Source organism: Cebus imitator, unplaced genomic scaffold, assembly GCF_001604975.1.
Source record: "Cebus imitator isolate Cc_AM_T3 unplaced genomic scaffold, Cebus_imitator-1.0 Scaffold53, whole genome shotgun sequence".
Classification (NCBI taxonomy): domain Eukaryota; kingdom Metazoa; phylum Chordata; class Mammalia; order Primates; family Cebidae; genus Cebus; species Cebus imitator.
The window spans coordinates 7,141,064-7,153,942 of record NW_016107368.1 but is presented as its reverse complement, the minus strand read 5'-3'; the positions used below and the strand labels follow the sequence as shown (position 1 = coordinate 7,153,942).

The window sequence follows — 12,879 nt, the reverse complement described above, 5'->3', positions numbered from 1 at the left end:
GGCTTGGATTTGGAGGCCTGACAAAAACTACATCTTCTTTGGTAATAGTTTTTTAAAATAAATTTGTGGCACATTAGAAAAAATATTTTGAAGCAAAATTGCTTTTCAGTTTGTATTCTCTAAACACCAGAATTTTACTTTGAAGGATTAAAAACTTACAAGAATATTCATACCTGACCTATAAAATAAGTAACTTAGATTGAATAATTTGAATTTGGAAATTTCTTTATACACTAAATCTGAAGTATCAATGCCATTTTATTCTTACAGATTTTCCTTGAAACATTATATTCATTATATTGGGTACTGAAAAGGGTTCAGACCCTTTATGAAAGGATGATTTTAGTGATGCAACTTGTGTATGGGGCAGATTGGGAAGCATTGATTCCTGTGCCCATTAACTAAGAAGATTTTATGAAACAATTTATAACAGGGCCACAGTAAGTTCCAGGAGTGTGGTCAGGCACACCTCCCTCCTCACTGGGCCCACAAGAAGCTTTCAGGGTCCTGGGAGAAAGATGCCCAGGGTGCAGAGGCTGTCACAAGGGAAGAAGGGCCAGGGTGGGGAATCCAGCACACGGGCCTGGCCTCAAAGGGGAGTCAGAGAAGGTTTCCTGAGGAAGCTGTGACCAAGCCGAGATCCTTCCCGTTCCATGTGCTCCAGCACAAGGCCCACAGGAGCCCCATGAGCAAGGCCAACCTAGAGGAGCTGGGGGGATTCCCTTGGCAGTGAGGGCAGGGCATGGCCTGAGGAGCTGAGGGCAGTCTCAGATGGATGGCATCAGAGGAACTCTCATCATTTCTATTATCAATGCTTACAGTTTTGTATCAGCATGGGGGTTGTGACTGGATGATCTGAGGAAGGGTCTGTCAGAGGGTCAGGGGTTTGTTCTAATTTGGACACTATCTGATGGAGGAGGCTTGCCTCTAAGTTGGACACTGTCTGACGGAGGAGGCTTGTTGCTAAGTTGGATGTGGTCTGATGGAGGAGGCTTGTCCATTGTTCGATGTGTGAAGGAATCTTACCTGGAAGAATGCAGAGGATCACCAGGAGAAAGCCGTTGCTGGTAATGAGTTAGATGTCGCTCAGTTAACCAAGTGAGTGCAGTGCTTGGTATTTTAGGGGGTGATAAAGTGACCTTGACATATTTTCTCTTGGAGGTCTCTGTTAGAGTCATTGTGGGGTGGGGGTTCTCTGTGGGGATCTCTGTGTTGGTTTTGAAGGGTCTCTGTGTGAGTCTCTGTCAGGGGTTTCTCGGGGGAGATCCCTCTGGGAGGTTTTAATGGGAGGTCTCAGTCAGATTCTCTGTTAGGGCCTCAGGGGGTCACTGTGGGGAAACTGAAGTCTGTGAATGCGGGGGTCTCTTTGGGCGTCTCTGTGGGAATCTTCGAGTGTGGGGTCTACACGGGGTCTCCGTGGGGCTCCTCTGCTGCAGCTCTCAGGACCCTGTGTCCCATAGATGTTGGGCCCACACTGGAGCTGCCCAGGCCACCATCCCAGGCAGGACTTGGCTCCAGCAGTAGCCTGGATGCCCAAAGGGACACCAGAGCCTGTTCCCAACAGGTGCCCTGCATGGGTCCCACCAGGCCTGGGGACAGACCTGTCCCCTTGTCCTCAGCTTCCATCACCCCTGCAGATATAAAGCTCTCCCTGGCAGAAGGCCCCTGGGCACAGCCCTCTGGGGAACTGGCTCCTGCCTGCCCAGCCCTTGCTCCTGCTTGCCCTGGGGATGCCCAGGAGGGACCAGCACCAGGACAGAGGGGGTGCAGGACCCTGCCCTGTGGGGACTGTCCCTGCCAACCTTGTGACCAGATACTCTGAGGCCCCATGTGTCCCCTGCCAGCACCTGGGCCTGGAGCCACAGATGTGCTGTGTGACCCAGGCCAGCCCTTGCCTTCGGGGTCCCCCTCCGCGGGAGTGGCCCTGGCCACTTTTTGTTGTAGCGGTCACCAGACTGCGAGGACCCTGGTTACAGCAGCAGGCAGCTTGTGGATCCTGCACTTGCGAACTTATGTTCATCTTCCCTGATTCTTCTCCCACCTCCCATCCTGGGCCTAAGGTCCCCTTTGCTGGTTCCTGACCACAGAGTCCCACCAGAGGGGCAGGCAGCAGCCCTGGGTGCCCCTGACACACCAACCCCACACTCATTAGTGGGCTGGGAGGCTCGTCCTGGAGGCTGCTCTGGAGAGTGAGTCGGGACACCAGACGTGAACACAGGGTTGATATCAAGGCTGAGCCACGTGCTGGTGGGGCCCCAGTCCATCCCAGAACAAGCAGGAAGGGAAGGGTCTGGGGAAGATGCCATCTCTTCCCCACCAGGAGATCGGGGAAGGAGCTGTCCTGCCTCTGACCCAGGGCCAGTACAGGACAGCCCCACATTCCTGGGCTACCACGGGGCAGAGAGGCTGCTGGGATCCATCACTCCTCCAGCCTGAGGGGAGCCTACCACCCCCTCAGTCCGTGAGGCCCCTGCAGACCCAGCCCCTGCAGCAGCACAGAAGTCACCTTAGTGAGAATGGGGAATGCAGTCAGCCGGAGCCCAGGCGGGGTCTCCATAGGGTTTACTGTCCTTCAAAGGCTCTGGGTCATGATGCAGTTTGGAAACCAGACAAAGTTGGGGGACAGGGAGAAGAGGGGGTCCTTCATGTCCCTGTCAGCCTCCTCCAGGCCCAGCCCTTCTGGAAGTCGCCCTCAGGAGGAGTGGACGCGGAGCCCTTTCCTGTACCCTAGCATGGCATATGCAGAAGCCAACACCTCTGCAGGGAAAGCAGGTGTATTGGGAACCTCTCCGTGGAAGTCATGAACACATGGGGGCTATAATCACCCACGCAGGACAAGTTTGTTCTGTAGGTGTCCGGTTTTATTTGAGTAGAACCCGCTGTCTCCCCGAGGAGAGGTGTGAGAAGCCTGGTCTGGTTCAGCAGGACCTCAGTTCCTACGGCTGTGGATGGAGCTGCCCGAGGTGCTTGCCACCCGTGGCCTGTGGTGGTGACCAGCTGGGGACACAGGCTCCTTGGGACGTGGGGTCCAATTGCTGTCTCTGCTGCTCCTGCTTTTGACAGGACTGTCATGGCCCTTGGGGGTGGCTTTGGGGCTGCAGGTCAGAACACACATCTCTCTGCTGTGTTCTTGGTGGCAGCAGGAATGCACATTGTCCTGGGAATGGAGGTCACCTTTGTGGCGATTGACCTCTGAGGGACCACGTCCCTGCCGAAACCCCAGTTTGTCCAACAGGATTTGTCCCACAACTCTGATGATGGCCCGGGCCTCATCAGCCATGCTGTCCATGAACAACCTTGCTGGGCCAGACTCGCGGCTCTGGACACCAGCTGCCCCAGGCCTGCCTTTCTGCAGGAAGTCTTCCTGCCCTGCGCCTCTTTTCTTGGGGGGTACACCCTGCAGAGGGTGGCTGATCTGTCTCCGAAAGTTGCTTTCTGGTGGTGCCTGTCCCTTCTCCAGCTGAGGGTGGATATATTTCCTTTCCTGTTTGTCTCCTATTTCCCTGGCGTGGGCAGGGTGGCTCCTCCCACTGGCTTCTGAGGTCCTGGGTCTCTTGGTCCCGTGTCCCGGCTCCCCTGGTCTGGGCCTCCTGTGGGCCTTGCCCTTGTCTGCAGAGCCCAGCACCTTCTGACTCTTCTGCAGGGCCTTCGCTTTTGGGCTCCCAGGCTCCTGCTGCCCTGGGCCTTTCCCTCCCTTCCATAGGAGGTCACGTGGCCCCTGGGAAGCTGTGGTGTTCTTACTGGACACACTCTGGGAGGTGGACAGAGGGGCCTGAGCAGGTGGCATGTCTGCGGCGGGGAGCATGTACACGTGGCGGCCAGGAAGGCACAGGCCTGTGGCTCCGTCCTGGAGGAGGATGCCAGAGGCATGGCCTGGCACCTGCTCCTCTGGATCCACCTGCACTATGAGCTCTATCTCACTGACCACCTGCGCTCTCAGGCACAGCTGCCCTGGATTCTCAGCAACACAGGCTGTGGACACTGAGGGATTACTAGTGGTCCCCAGAGCCCCTGATCTCCTCAGATCCACCTGAATGCTTCCCGAATTTGCCTTCATGCTGGCTTCCAAGGTGACTTCCCAAGTGGGAGGCTTCTCCTCCCCGACCTCCAGGGGCTCCAGGGCGTCCTCAGCACTTGCCCATGGGGACCCTACCTTGAGCTCCTGCAGGGCTCTGCTACTACAGGGGTCTCCCAGGGATGTGCTCTCACTCTCAGGCCACGGCTCATTCTCAGTCATTGCTGGAGTCAGACTCGCCTCTAGAATGGTTTCCCTGGATCCTGGGACCATCTCCCTGTGCCAGGTTCTGCCCCCAGGGCTGCACGTGAGGGGCTGAGACCCCCTGTCCTCCTGTCCAGTCGGAGGCACCTCTGATCGTCCATGTGTGTCAGCTGACTGGGACCCTCTCGGGGCCCTCTGGACTTCCTCCTGCTCCGGTGGTGGGGGAGGGAGAGGGCCACTCACGGTGGGGAATGACTTGCTTGTTGTCCAGCTGTCTCCTGGACCATTCTGGAGAGATTTTCCCAGGAAAGTGGCAACCTCAGCTACAGATTCAACCTGAGATTCATAGGAGGCCAAGGGAGGACAGGTGGAATGTGGGGGGGGCGGGAGCTGAGCCTCACATGACCAGACGTTTATGGGCTCCAGGGACCGGAGGTCTGGACCCCACCTGTGCCTCACACAAAACCTTAAAAGATGCGCTTCCAGCATCTGCTGGGTGCAGGGATGGAGGAAGGAAAGCTCCTGGGAGGTGTTCACATGGGCTTCCCCACCTCTCCTGGATGCCAGCTTCCCAGGGTCCTGGCAGGTGTCAGACTTGGGAACAGCACGTTTGGCCATGAGCCGGGAGCGACGCACAGGCATGGGGATCCAGCCATCCTTGATCTCCCCTACCTTCCTGCCCAGATGGACTTGCAGCTTATTTTCCGGATGCTTCTTGTCTGGGTGCCCGGGTGCGGAACTTACTGATTGGTTCTTCCAGGGCCTCCTGAAATCACCTTCTGCCTCCTGCTTGTCTTCCTCCAGAAGCTTCACTGAGGTCCTTCCTGAGCCTCTGGATGGATCTGCTGGGATCCTCTCCAGCTTTTGCCCTCGATCCTGGCTTGGATCTGGCTCTTGCTTGGACCTTAAGCACCCCTTCCCAGAGAACCTTCCAGAGCTCCTAAATCCTGTCTTCTGCCCATCTTCGCTGTGCTTCCCCGAAAATTCAGAAGGCTGGGAGGGCAGGTGGGTCCCCTGCATGTCTTCTGCTTGATGCTGGGGCATCCCTGGGAATTCCCCCTGGGGCCGCAGCGGGTCTCCAGGTGGCTGGAATCTGCCAGGCGAGCCACGGGGCTGCTCCTGGTGGATGGCACCCTTTCCTCGCCACTGGTGCTCTGGAAGCTCAGGGCTGGAGGCAGCCCCGGAAAGGATGGGGGCTGACTTGGCGCTGTATGGGGCTGGCCTCTCCTGGAGAAGGTGAGCAGTGGGTTCGCTCAGGACAGCCTGAGACTTTTGGAGGAGAGAGGGCAAAACCCTCTTCCACTTTGGTCGCTTCTGCAAGGGCCATTCAAGATACCCCTTTCCAGTGGGGATGGCAGAATGTGCCCTCTGCTGAGATGTAAGGCAAGATGCCCCACAGCCCCTAATGTGGGGTGGAGAAGAGAACGGTAGGCTTGGGACACGGGGTGAGAAGTGGGCCTGGGTCTGGATCCCAGCCAGAGGCGGGGGCTGGGGCTGGGGCTGGGGCCTGGCTGGAGTGACAAGTTGAGGCTGGGCCACGTGGTGGGGCTGGGGTGGTGCCTGGGGAATCTGTGATGATGCCTCAACCTCAGGTTCACGTGGAAGAGAAGTGGCAGCTTCACAAAATGATACCCTGTGCCTGTTTCCTGAGGAAGCCTTGGAAACCCAGGCCGCAGCCACCAGGGACTCGCTGTTGAAAGAGGGGAGGTCCCATAAGAGCTGGCTGCATTTCTGCTGAAAGTGGTCCCCCATGGCCGTGGCGTCAGAGACCTGCTGCGGACTGGGTGGCTGCTGTGGTTGGGCTGTCTGGTTCCAGAAGGAATCGGGAGTCGTGGCGTCCCACTCCTTCTGCAGTGGTGTCACCCGCAAGCAGTCTGCCCCCTTCCCTTCTTTCTCCTGCCGCAGCTTCATCACTGCCTTCTTGGTGATGAGAGTCTCCAGCAGCTTCTGCACGTCAGGGTGGATGAATGTGTACTCACCTGCCTCCATCTGCCTGGGTGTGCGGTCTCCCCAGAAGGAAGCCTCTGGGGTGTGGTCGGGAAGATGCTGTTGCTGGAATTTGCCATGTGAGCAGGTGGAGAGGCCCCACGTGGTGACAACCTCCTTCCACCAGGAGAGGTCCCCGGTGGGCTCGCCGGAGCGCCCAAGTCCAGAGATCACCGTGGTTGGAGCCGGTGGCTGCTGCTGTTGTGGAGGGGAGCTGTGGGGGCCGGGGCCACACGAAAGTCCAGCCAGGCTGGAGGCCCGTGGGGCTGGAGAGGAGGCCGCGGGCCCATGGGGCTGTGGTGAGGGAGGAACAAGCGCATGTGGCCGGGGTGCAGGGCGTTTTAGGGGAGACAAGGGCTCTGGTGGCCTGGTGGCACTCAGGGTTGAGTGTGATCCCAAAGGCTCTGGGCCTGGTGACAGGGTGGAGGCCAGAGGAGCCGGGGAAGCCGGTGGGGACAAGCTGGCAGGTGGCGGGTCTTGCATACGTTTCCCATGCTGCTGAGGGGCTTGAGCAGGCGCTGGTTTGCAGACGTCACCCAGGGGATCTCCCCCTAAGGGTGGATGGGAACCACCCTCACCCGCGAGCTTCCTCAGGTGGCTGCAGGAGACAGCAGGCACAAGCTGCAGCCAGGGGCAGGGGGTCCAGAGGCCGGGAGGGCTGGCACCTGGGGCCCACGGTCCCTCCACCTCCCCGACGGCTGACTTCACAAAGCTCTGCCTATGCCCGCCCCAGGGCTTCAGTCCCCTCCTGTCCCCTTCCCAGGGCCTCCCCGCCCAGGTCTCCACCAGGCCCTAGGGTTACTTCAGAGGCCCTGGTAGGAAGGAGGACATGGGGAGAAAAGGACGCTCCTCACCTCTCCAGAAGACAGGACAGGTCCCGAGTCTCCTCCAGCTGCCTCAGAAGGATTCTGCAAGCTGGAAGTCAGGAGGCGGGGTTACGTGGGGAGGACGGTGCCTGGGAACCCTACGGGGGGCTGGGTGGATGTCTCTTTAAGGCCACCAAGGCGGATTAGACCCTGAAGCCCACGCATCTGTGTCCAAGGCCACCTGATCCCGATGGTGACAGCAAGGTGTGCACCGTGCAGCACTTTGTCATTTGCAGAAAGGGCTTCCACAGACACCCCCCATGGGTGTCACACCATCTTGTGGGGAGAGGTCTCTAAGAGGAGTCAGCCATAGCCGAGGTGAACAGCTGTCCACATGGACCTGGAGCCTCCCTGACCTCCCCCATACCCAGGCAGGCATTGGTCCCTTCCCCAACTCCTTATGGGCCATACCAGGTCCGGCCTCCATGGCTTCATTCCAGCAGGAAATCTGAGGAGGCCCCGGGGTCTGACTTCCCTCCCAGCAGCTTCCCTTCTCAGGCCTCTGCAAATGACTTCCTTAGGGCCAGGCAATGCTCAGTCACTTCTGGGGAGTCTCACCTTTCAGAGCTGGGATCTGCTTCCTGCTCCTGGATCTTCCCCTTCTCTTCCTCTGATCCTGAGAGGCAAGAAAGGGTGAGGGGCTGGGACCGGTTCTCACTCTCCTCTCCCCAGACCAGCTGCACTCACACTGTGCTCATGAAGGACTCGGCTTTCTGTCTCTAGCTCAGGGAGCTCTGTGTGCGTTTCTTTCACCCATGGTTACCCTGCATGAAATTTTTCTGTTTTCTTACTTACAGACATGCTAGGAGGGTTTTCTGTGTGACTCCACCCTGGATGTCCCCAGTCCCTGCTCCTCCGCTCAGGGAACACCCAGGCCCAGGCCCCCAGGCTCCTCTGAGCTGCCAGTAGGATTCTGCTTCCGCCAGAGGTGAGTCCAGGCTCTGTGGGAGGCTCTCGGGGGCTCAGCACAGCTCCAGATCACCCCACACAGAGGAGGCTGGGCCCCAGCACCTGCCCCAGGAAGGGCTGATGAGCCTGTCTCCCACAGAGCCGTCGCCCCTCTCCTGAGCCGGTCCTCGACGCTGAGCCCGGTGTTGGTTTGTGCCCTGAAGCCTCCTGCCCACCCCACAGATGGTCTGGGAGCTGGGCATGGAATCCTCCGTGCACTCTCATCCCGCCCGCCCTGCCCTGCCCTGCCCTGTCCTGAGGGACCATGAGATTTCCCATCGCAGGAGCGTCTCTCATGGCTTAGGAAAAGTGGAAATGAGGGGAGGAAAAGCAGAGAGAACCTTTCTCTGTGGGGCTGGGCTGAGGGCTCCTTACCTCCCCGCTGCTCCTCCTCCTCCAGGGTGGGTCACTGGGGAGGTAGGGGAATAATAGGAAGAGGAGCCCCAGGGCACACACTCCAATGAGGATGAAATCCATCACCCAGGGAGTGGAGCTGGGGCTCAGCCATGTGGCACTAGGGCTCTTCAGAGGAAAGAGCATTTTTTCCATCTGAAGTGCAAAGTCGCGCCTTCAAGCAACTGAGCTCTGGGCATCCCCTTTGGGACTAGGGACTGGGGCCCAGGCCTGCATCACAGAGCTGGGGCCTCCTCCTCACAAAGGGCTCCTGGGGGCAGGGGAGGGGCAGTGGGAGGAGGAGGCTGAAGCACAGCCCCGCCCTCAGCTCCCAGCCCCGCATCTACCAGATCCCTCCTTCCCACTCCAGCAGCTCACCCTGTCAGAGACAGGCCTGGGTCCATTTTCTATCTGTCCCCTGGAACACAGATGCTACCCAGTTCCTTTGTGTTACAAACCGTCTAATTATACTGGGTTTTTTAAAAATGTACAATTAAATTATTATTGACTGCAGGCATTCTGTTGCTGTCAAGTACTACCAATACTGGCTTTATTCATTCTTTCTATTTACCTTTTGTACCCATTGACCATCCCCACCTCTCTCCCCCCGCACCTGCCTTCCCAGCCTCTAGTAACCATCCTTCTACTCTGTATCTCCATGAGTTTGTTTAATTTTTAGCCCCCACGAATAAGAGAAAACGTGATGTTTTCTTGTTCTTTGCCTCATTTCATTTAATAACCTCCAGTTCCACCCATGCTTGTGCAAATGATAGGATCTCATTGTTTTTTATGGCTGAAGAGTACGCCATTGTGTATATGCACCACGCTTTCGTTATCCATTCATCTGTTGATGGATACTAGCTATCCATCAACAGGTTGCTTCCAAAGCTTGGCTGTTGTGAACAGTGCTGGAAGAAACATGGGAGTGCAGGTATCCCTTCAATATACTGATTTCCTTTCTTCTGGGTATGTACCCAGCAGTGGGATTGCTGAATCCTACGGTAGCTCTAGTTTTAGTTTCAGAGAAACTTCCAAACTGTTCTCCATAGAAGTTTTACTGACTTACATTCCCACCAACAGTGTATGAGGATTCCCTTCACATCCTCGCCAGCATTTATCACTCCCTCATTGTGGTTTTGATTTGCATTTCTCTAATGATCAGTGATGTTGAGCTTTTTTCCATATGTTTGTTGGCTGCATGTATGTCTTCTTTTGAGAAGTGTTTGTTCATGTCCTTTGCCCACTTTTTAATGGGGCTGTTTTCTTCTTGTAAACTTCCTTAAGTTCCTTGTAGGTCCTGGATATTGGACCTTTGTCAGATGGTAGATTGCAAAATTTTCTCCCATTCTGTAGGTTGTCTGTCACTCTGAGAGTTCCTTTTGCTGTGCAGAAGCTCTTTACTTTAATTAGATTCCATTTGTCAATTTTTGCTTTGTTACAATTTCTTTTGGCAATATAAACATAAAATATTTGCCCATGCCTATGTCCTGAATGGTATTGCCTAGATTTTCTCTATGCCTGCTCAGACCTGACTGCTCCATACCCACGGGCGCACTTGTCTTCTCCAAGTTGAAAGAGGTAGCCCCATCCCCAGTATTTTTCTTGGAAGGGCAGGAAGTAAAAACATGTCTGAGTAACACTAAAGAAAATATTGTTAATATACACGATGATGAATTAATCTTTTTTTTTTTTTTGAGACAGAGTCTCACTCTGTCACCCGGGTTGGAGTGCAGTGGCGCAATCGCAGCTCACTGCATCCTTGACCTCTGAGACCCAAGCCGTCTTCCCCACTCAGTCTCCCGAGTCACTGGGACTACAGGTGCACCATGCCTGGCTACATTTTTTATTTTTTGTAGAGCCGGGGCTCACTATGTTGCCCAGGCTGCATCTTTATTCTTTTATCCCATCCTCTACCAAGGTCACGTTACTGTAATAGACGTGAAATACCACAGCCTCCTGTGCCTCAATAGGCAGGGCTGCCAGTGCTGTTTGTATGGCTGAGCATTTCAAAGCCACCTTGACAGCCATTCCACAGGTGACCTCAGGGTCCCTGAGACTGGCTCTTGGAGGTGATCCAGCAGGGTTCTGGTAGCTGAGCTCGTCCAGCAAGTTCACACTGGCACTGAAAATGACTTCTGGGCTTGGGGTTTTTCTTATTCCAAATTTTGGCCCAGCCCCAGGGCGGACTGAGCCAACACACGAAGGGCAGCCTTCTGCACCCACAGCCGACCCTGGGGAGGGGCAAAGGGAGCCGCACAGTCCCCATGGGGCAGGGAAGCTGGAGCACAGCCACACCCTTTGCGGGCCACACACACTTCTGCTGAGCACAAAATTCCCTCCAGCTGGGCAGACACAGGAAAAGCAAAACGAATCAGTAGAACACGTGGCACATCAGCAGGGAGTTCCATGGAGGAAAGCGGAGCAGGAGAAAGACAGGACGAGGAACAAAGAGTGTGAGCTGGGGTGCGGGGGCGGTGTTCGACAGAGCGATGGCAAAAGCTGTGGAAAGGCTGACATCGGGATGTGGTTCTGAAGAGACAGAGGATGGTGGGTGGCTGTGTGTGGATAGGGCACGTCAGGCCCGCCTCGGCCTCCCAAAGTGCTGGGGTTACGGGCTGAGCCACCATGCCTGGCCCTCACTCATTAATTTTATGACATGTTTTAAACATAGTGCTACCTGTATTTCAAAGCACCATTTCCTGTCACCATTTTTAAAAGAACATAGAAATTTGTTTCATAAATAAAAAGAAAAATTCACTTGAAAGCCGAAACCCAGCTGTAAGTATACAGGTGTTTTATGACATCTTTTTAAAAGCATCCCAGGCTGTTATAGAAAGTGAACAGGTAAAGGATTGAGGATGTAGACCTTGATATCTTCTTGAGGAATTCTGCAAGGGCTCGTCATTGATCACCCCACAGAAGAAGGAAGCTCTGTTTTCGCTCGTGGTGACACCACAATCCAAGGTTTTCCCCTCCTGGAAAGATGTTGAGGATCTTAGTGGAAGAAGGAGGACTGAGAGTCTGTTTCTAGCTCTCCAACAGCCTGAAGGAGCTGCTGCTGTTAGGCCCACAGTGCTCCCGGCGGCTGGGAGGCTCCTGCCGCAGGGTTCCAGGGACGCTGCAGCCCCGGTGGTAGTTAAGCATGAAGGCTCAGTGTGCAGGCTTCACGGTCGCCCATCTGCAATGAGCAGGCCTGTGGGAAAGGAGGAAGCCCCTGGACTGTAGGATGGGACGGATCAGGGAGGGGCATTTTGATGATGGCATTGTGATACTTGATCATTCAACATGGACTTTGAATTATGAAACTTCAGAGGGGTGTGGAATATGTGCTCACGTGTGTGTGTGTGTGTGTGTGTGTGTGTGTACACACACTATATATATGAGATATATTAATATCTATGCAATTGTGTATGTGCAATTTCTGCTTTTCATGTATCATATAGGAAATATCATATATATCATATATGTCATATATTTATATCATATACATTAATATATATGAAAAGCAGAAATTTTTATAAGCTTTTTTCTGTTTTTCTTTGTTGAGGTATTTCTTTGGGTAACTTTTAATCTTGATATAATTTCACAATTGTGGAAAAGTATAAGAATAATACAAAGACCTCCTGTATTTTGCCCTATTTACTTTGTCATTCTCTCTCTCTCTCTACATATATATATATACACACACACATCCACACATATATATTTGCATTATGTATATATAACATATATGTGTAATAACCTACAGATATTCTGCCCTGTTGCCCCTCAAATACTCGATAACAAGGACGTCTCTTGCATGACGACAGTACAAGGATAAAAACCTGGAAATTCAACATTGACACGACACTATGACCTAAAGCTCAGTCCATATTCAAATTTTGTCAATTGTCCCAATAATATCCTTCATAACTATCCTCTAATGTGAAGATGGTCCTCAGGCTGTCTTTGTCTTTTATGACCTTGAAAGTTTGAAGAGGCCTGTAATCCCAGCACTTTGGGAGGCTGAGAAGGACGGATCGCGAGGTGAGGAGTTCAAGACCAGACTGGCCAATGTGATGAAACCCCCGTCTCTACTAAAAAATACAAAAATTAGCTAGGCATGGTGGCTTGTACCTGTAATCTCAGCTGCTTGGGAGGCCGGGGTAGGAGAGTTGCTTGAACCAGGACCCAGGAGGCGGAGGTTGCAGTGAGCCGAGATCACACCGCTGCACTCCAGCCTGGGCTACAGAGCGAGACTCCATCTCAAAAATAAAAAAGAAAGAAAGTTGGAAGAACCCTGGGTTCCAGACGCTGTCCACGCAGCTTCTCATTTGACTGCCAGGATCTGTGCGGTCCTCTCATGAGCCCATTTCAGAGGAAAGTAACCCAAGGCTCAGAGGCAGGAGGTGGGTCTGCCGGGAGAGGGGGACGCAGCAGACAGGGCCTCCTGGAGAAGCTGCGGTGCTCTGTTGAGTATGAGGAGGG

At 54.4% G+C, this 12,879-nt stretch overlaps 1 protein-coding gene across 1 annotated transcript; it reads right to left on the bottom strand.

The window, feature by feature from the left end:
- Positions 1-2,929: 2,929 nt before the first annotated feature.
- On the bottom strand, positions 2,930-11,556 carry SPATA31E1 (SPATA31 subfamily E member 1). Its single transcript, XM_017528452.2, has 5 exons — positions 11,453-11,556; positions 8,395-8,587; positions 7,630-7,687; positions 7,060-7,120; positions 2,930-6,803 (listed from the first exon to the last, which is right to left on the bottom strand). Exons 1-5 carry the CDS (start codon positions 11,554-11,556, stop codon positions 2,930-2,932), a joined length of 4,290 nt encoding a protein of 1,429 aa, XP_017383941.2.
- Between the last annotated feature and the right edge of the window lie 1,323 nt (positions 11,557-12,879).

Excerpts from the sequence above, each read along its gene's own strand:
- SPATA31E1 (XM_017528452.2), bottom strand. The coding sequence starts at position 11,556 with ATGCTTAACTACCACCGGGGCTGCAGCGTCCCTGGAACCCTGCGGCAG. Across the intron at positions 7,121-7,629 it reads GCAGATCCCAGCTCTGAAAG|CTTGCAGAATCCTTCTGAGG; the intron begins GTGAGACTCCCC and ends CCTGACTTCCAG. Across the intron at positions 6,804-7,059 it reads CTGTCCTGTCTTCTGGAGAG|CCACCTGAGGAAGCTCGCGG; the intron begins GTGAGGAGCGTC and ends TGTCTCCTGCAG.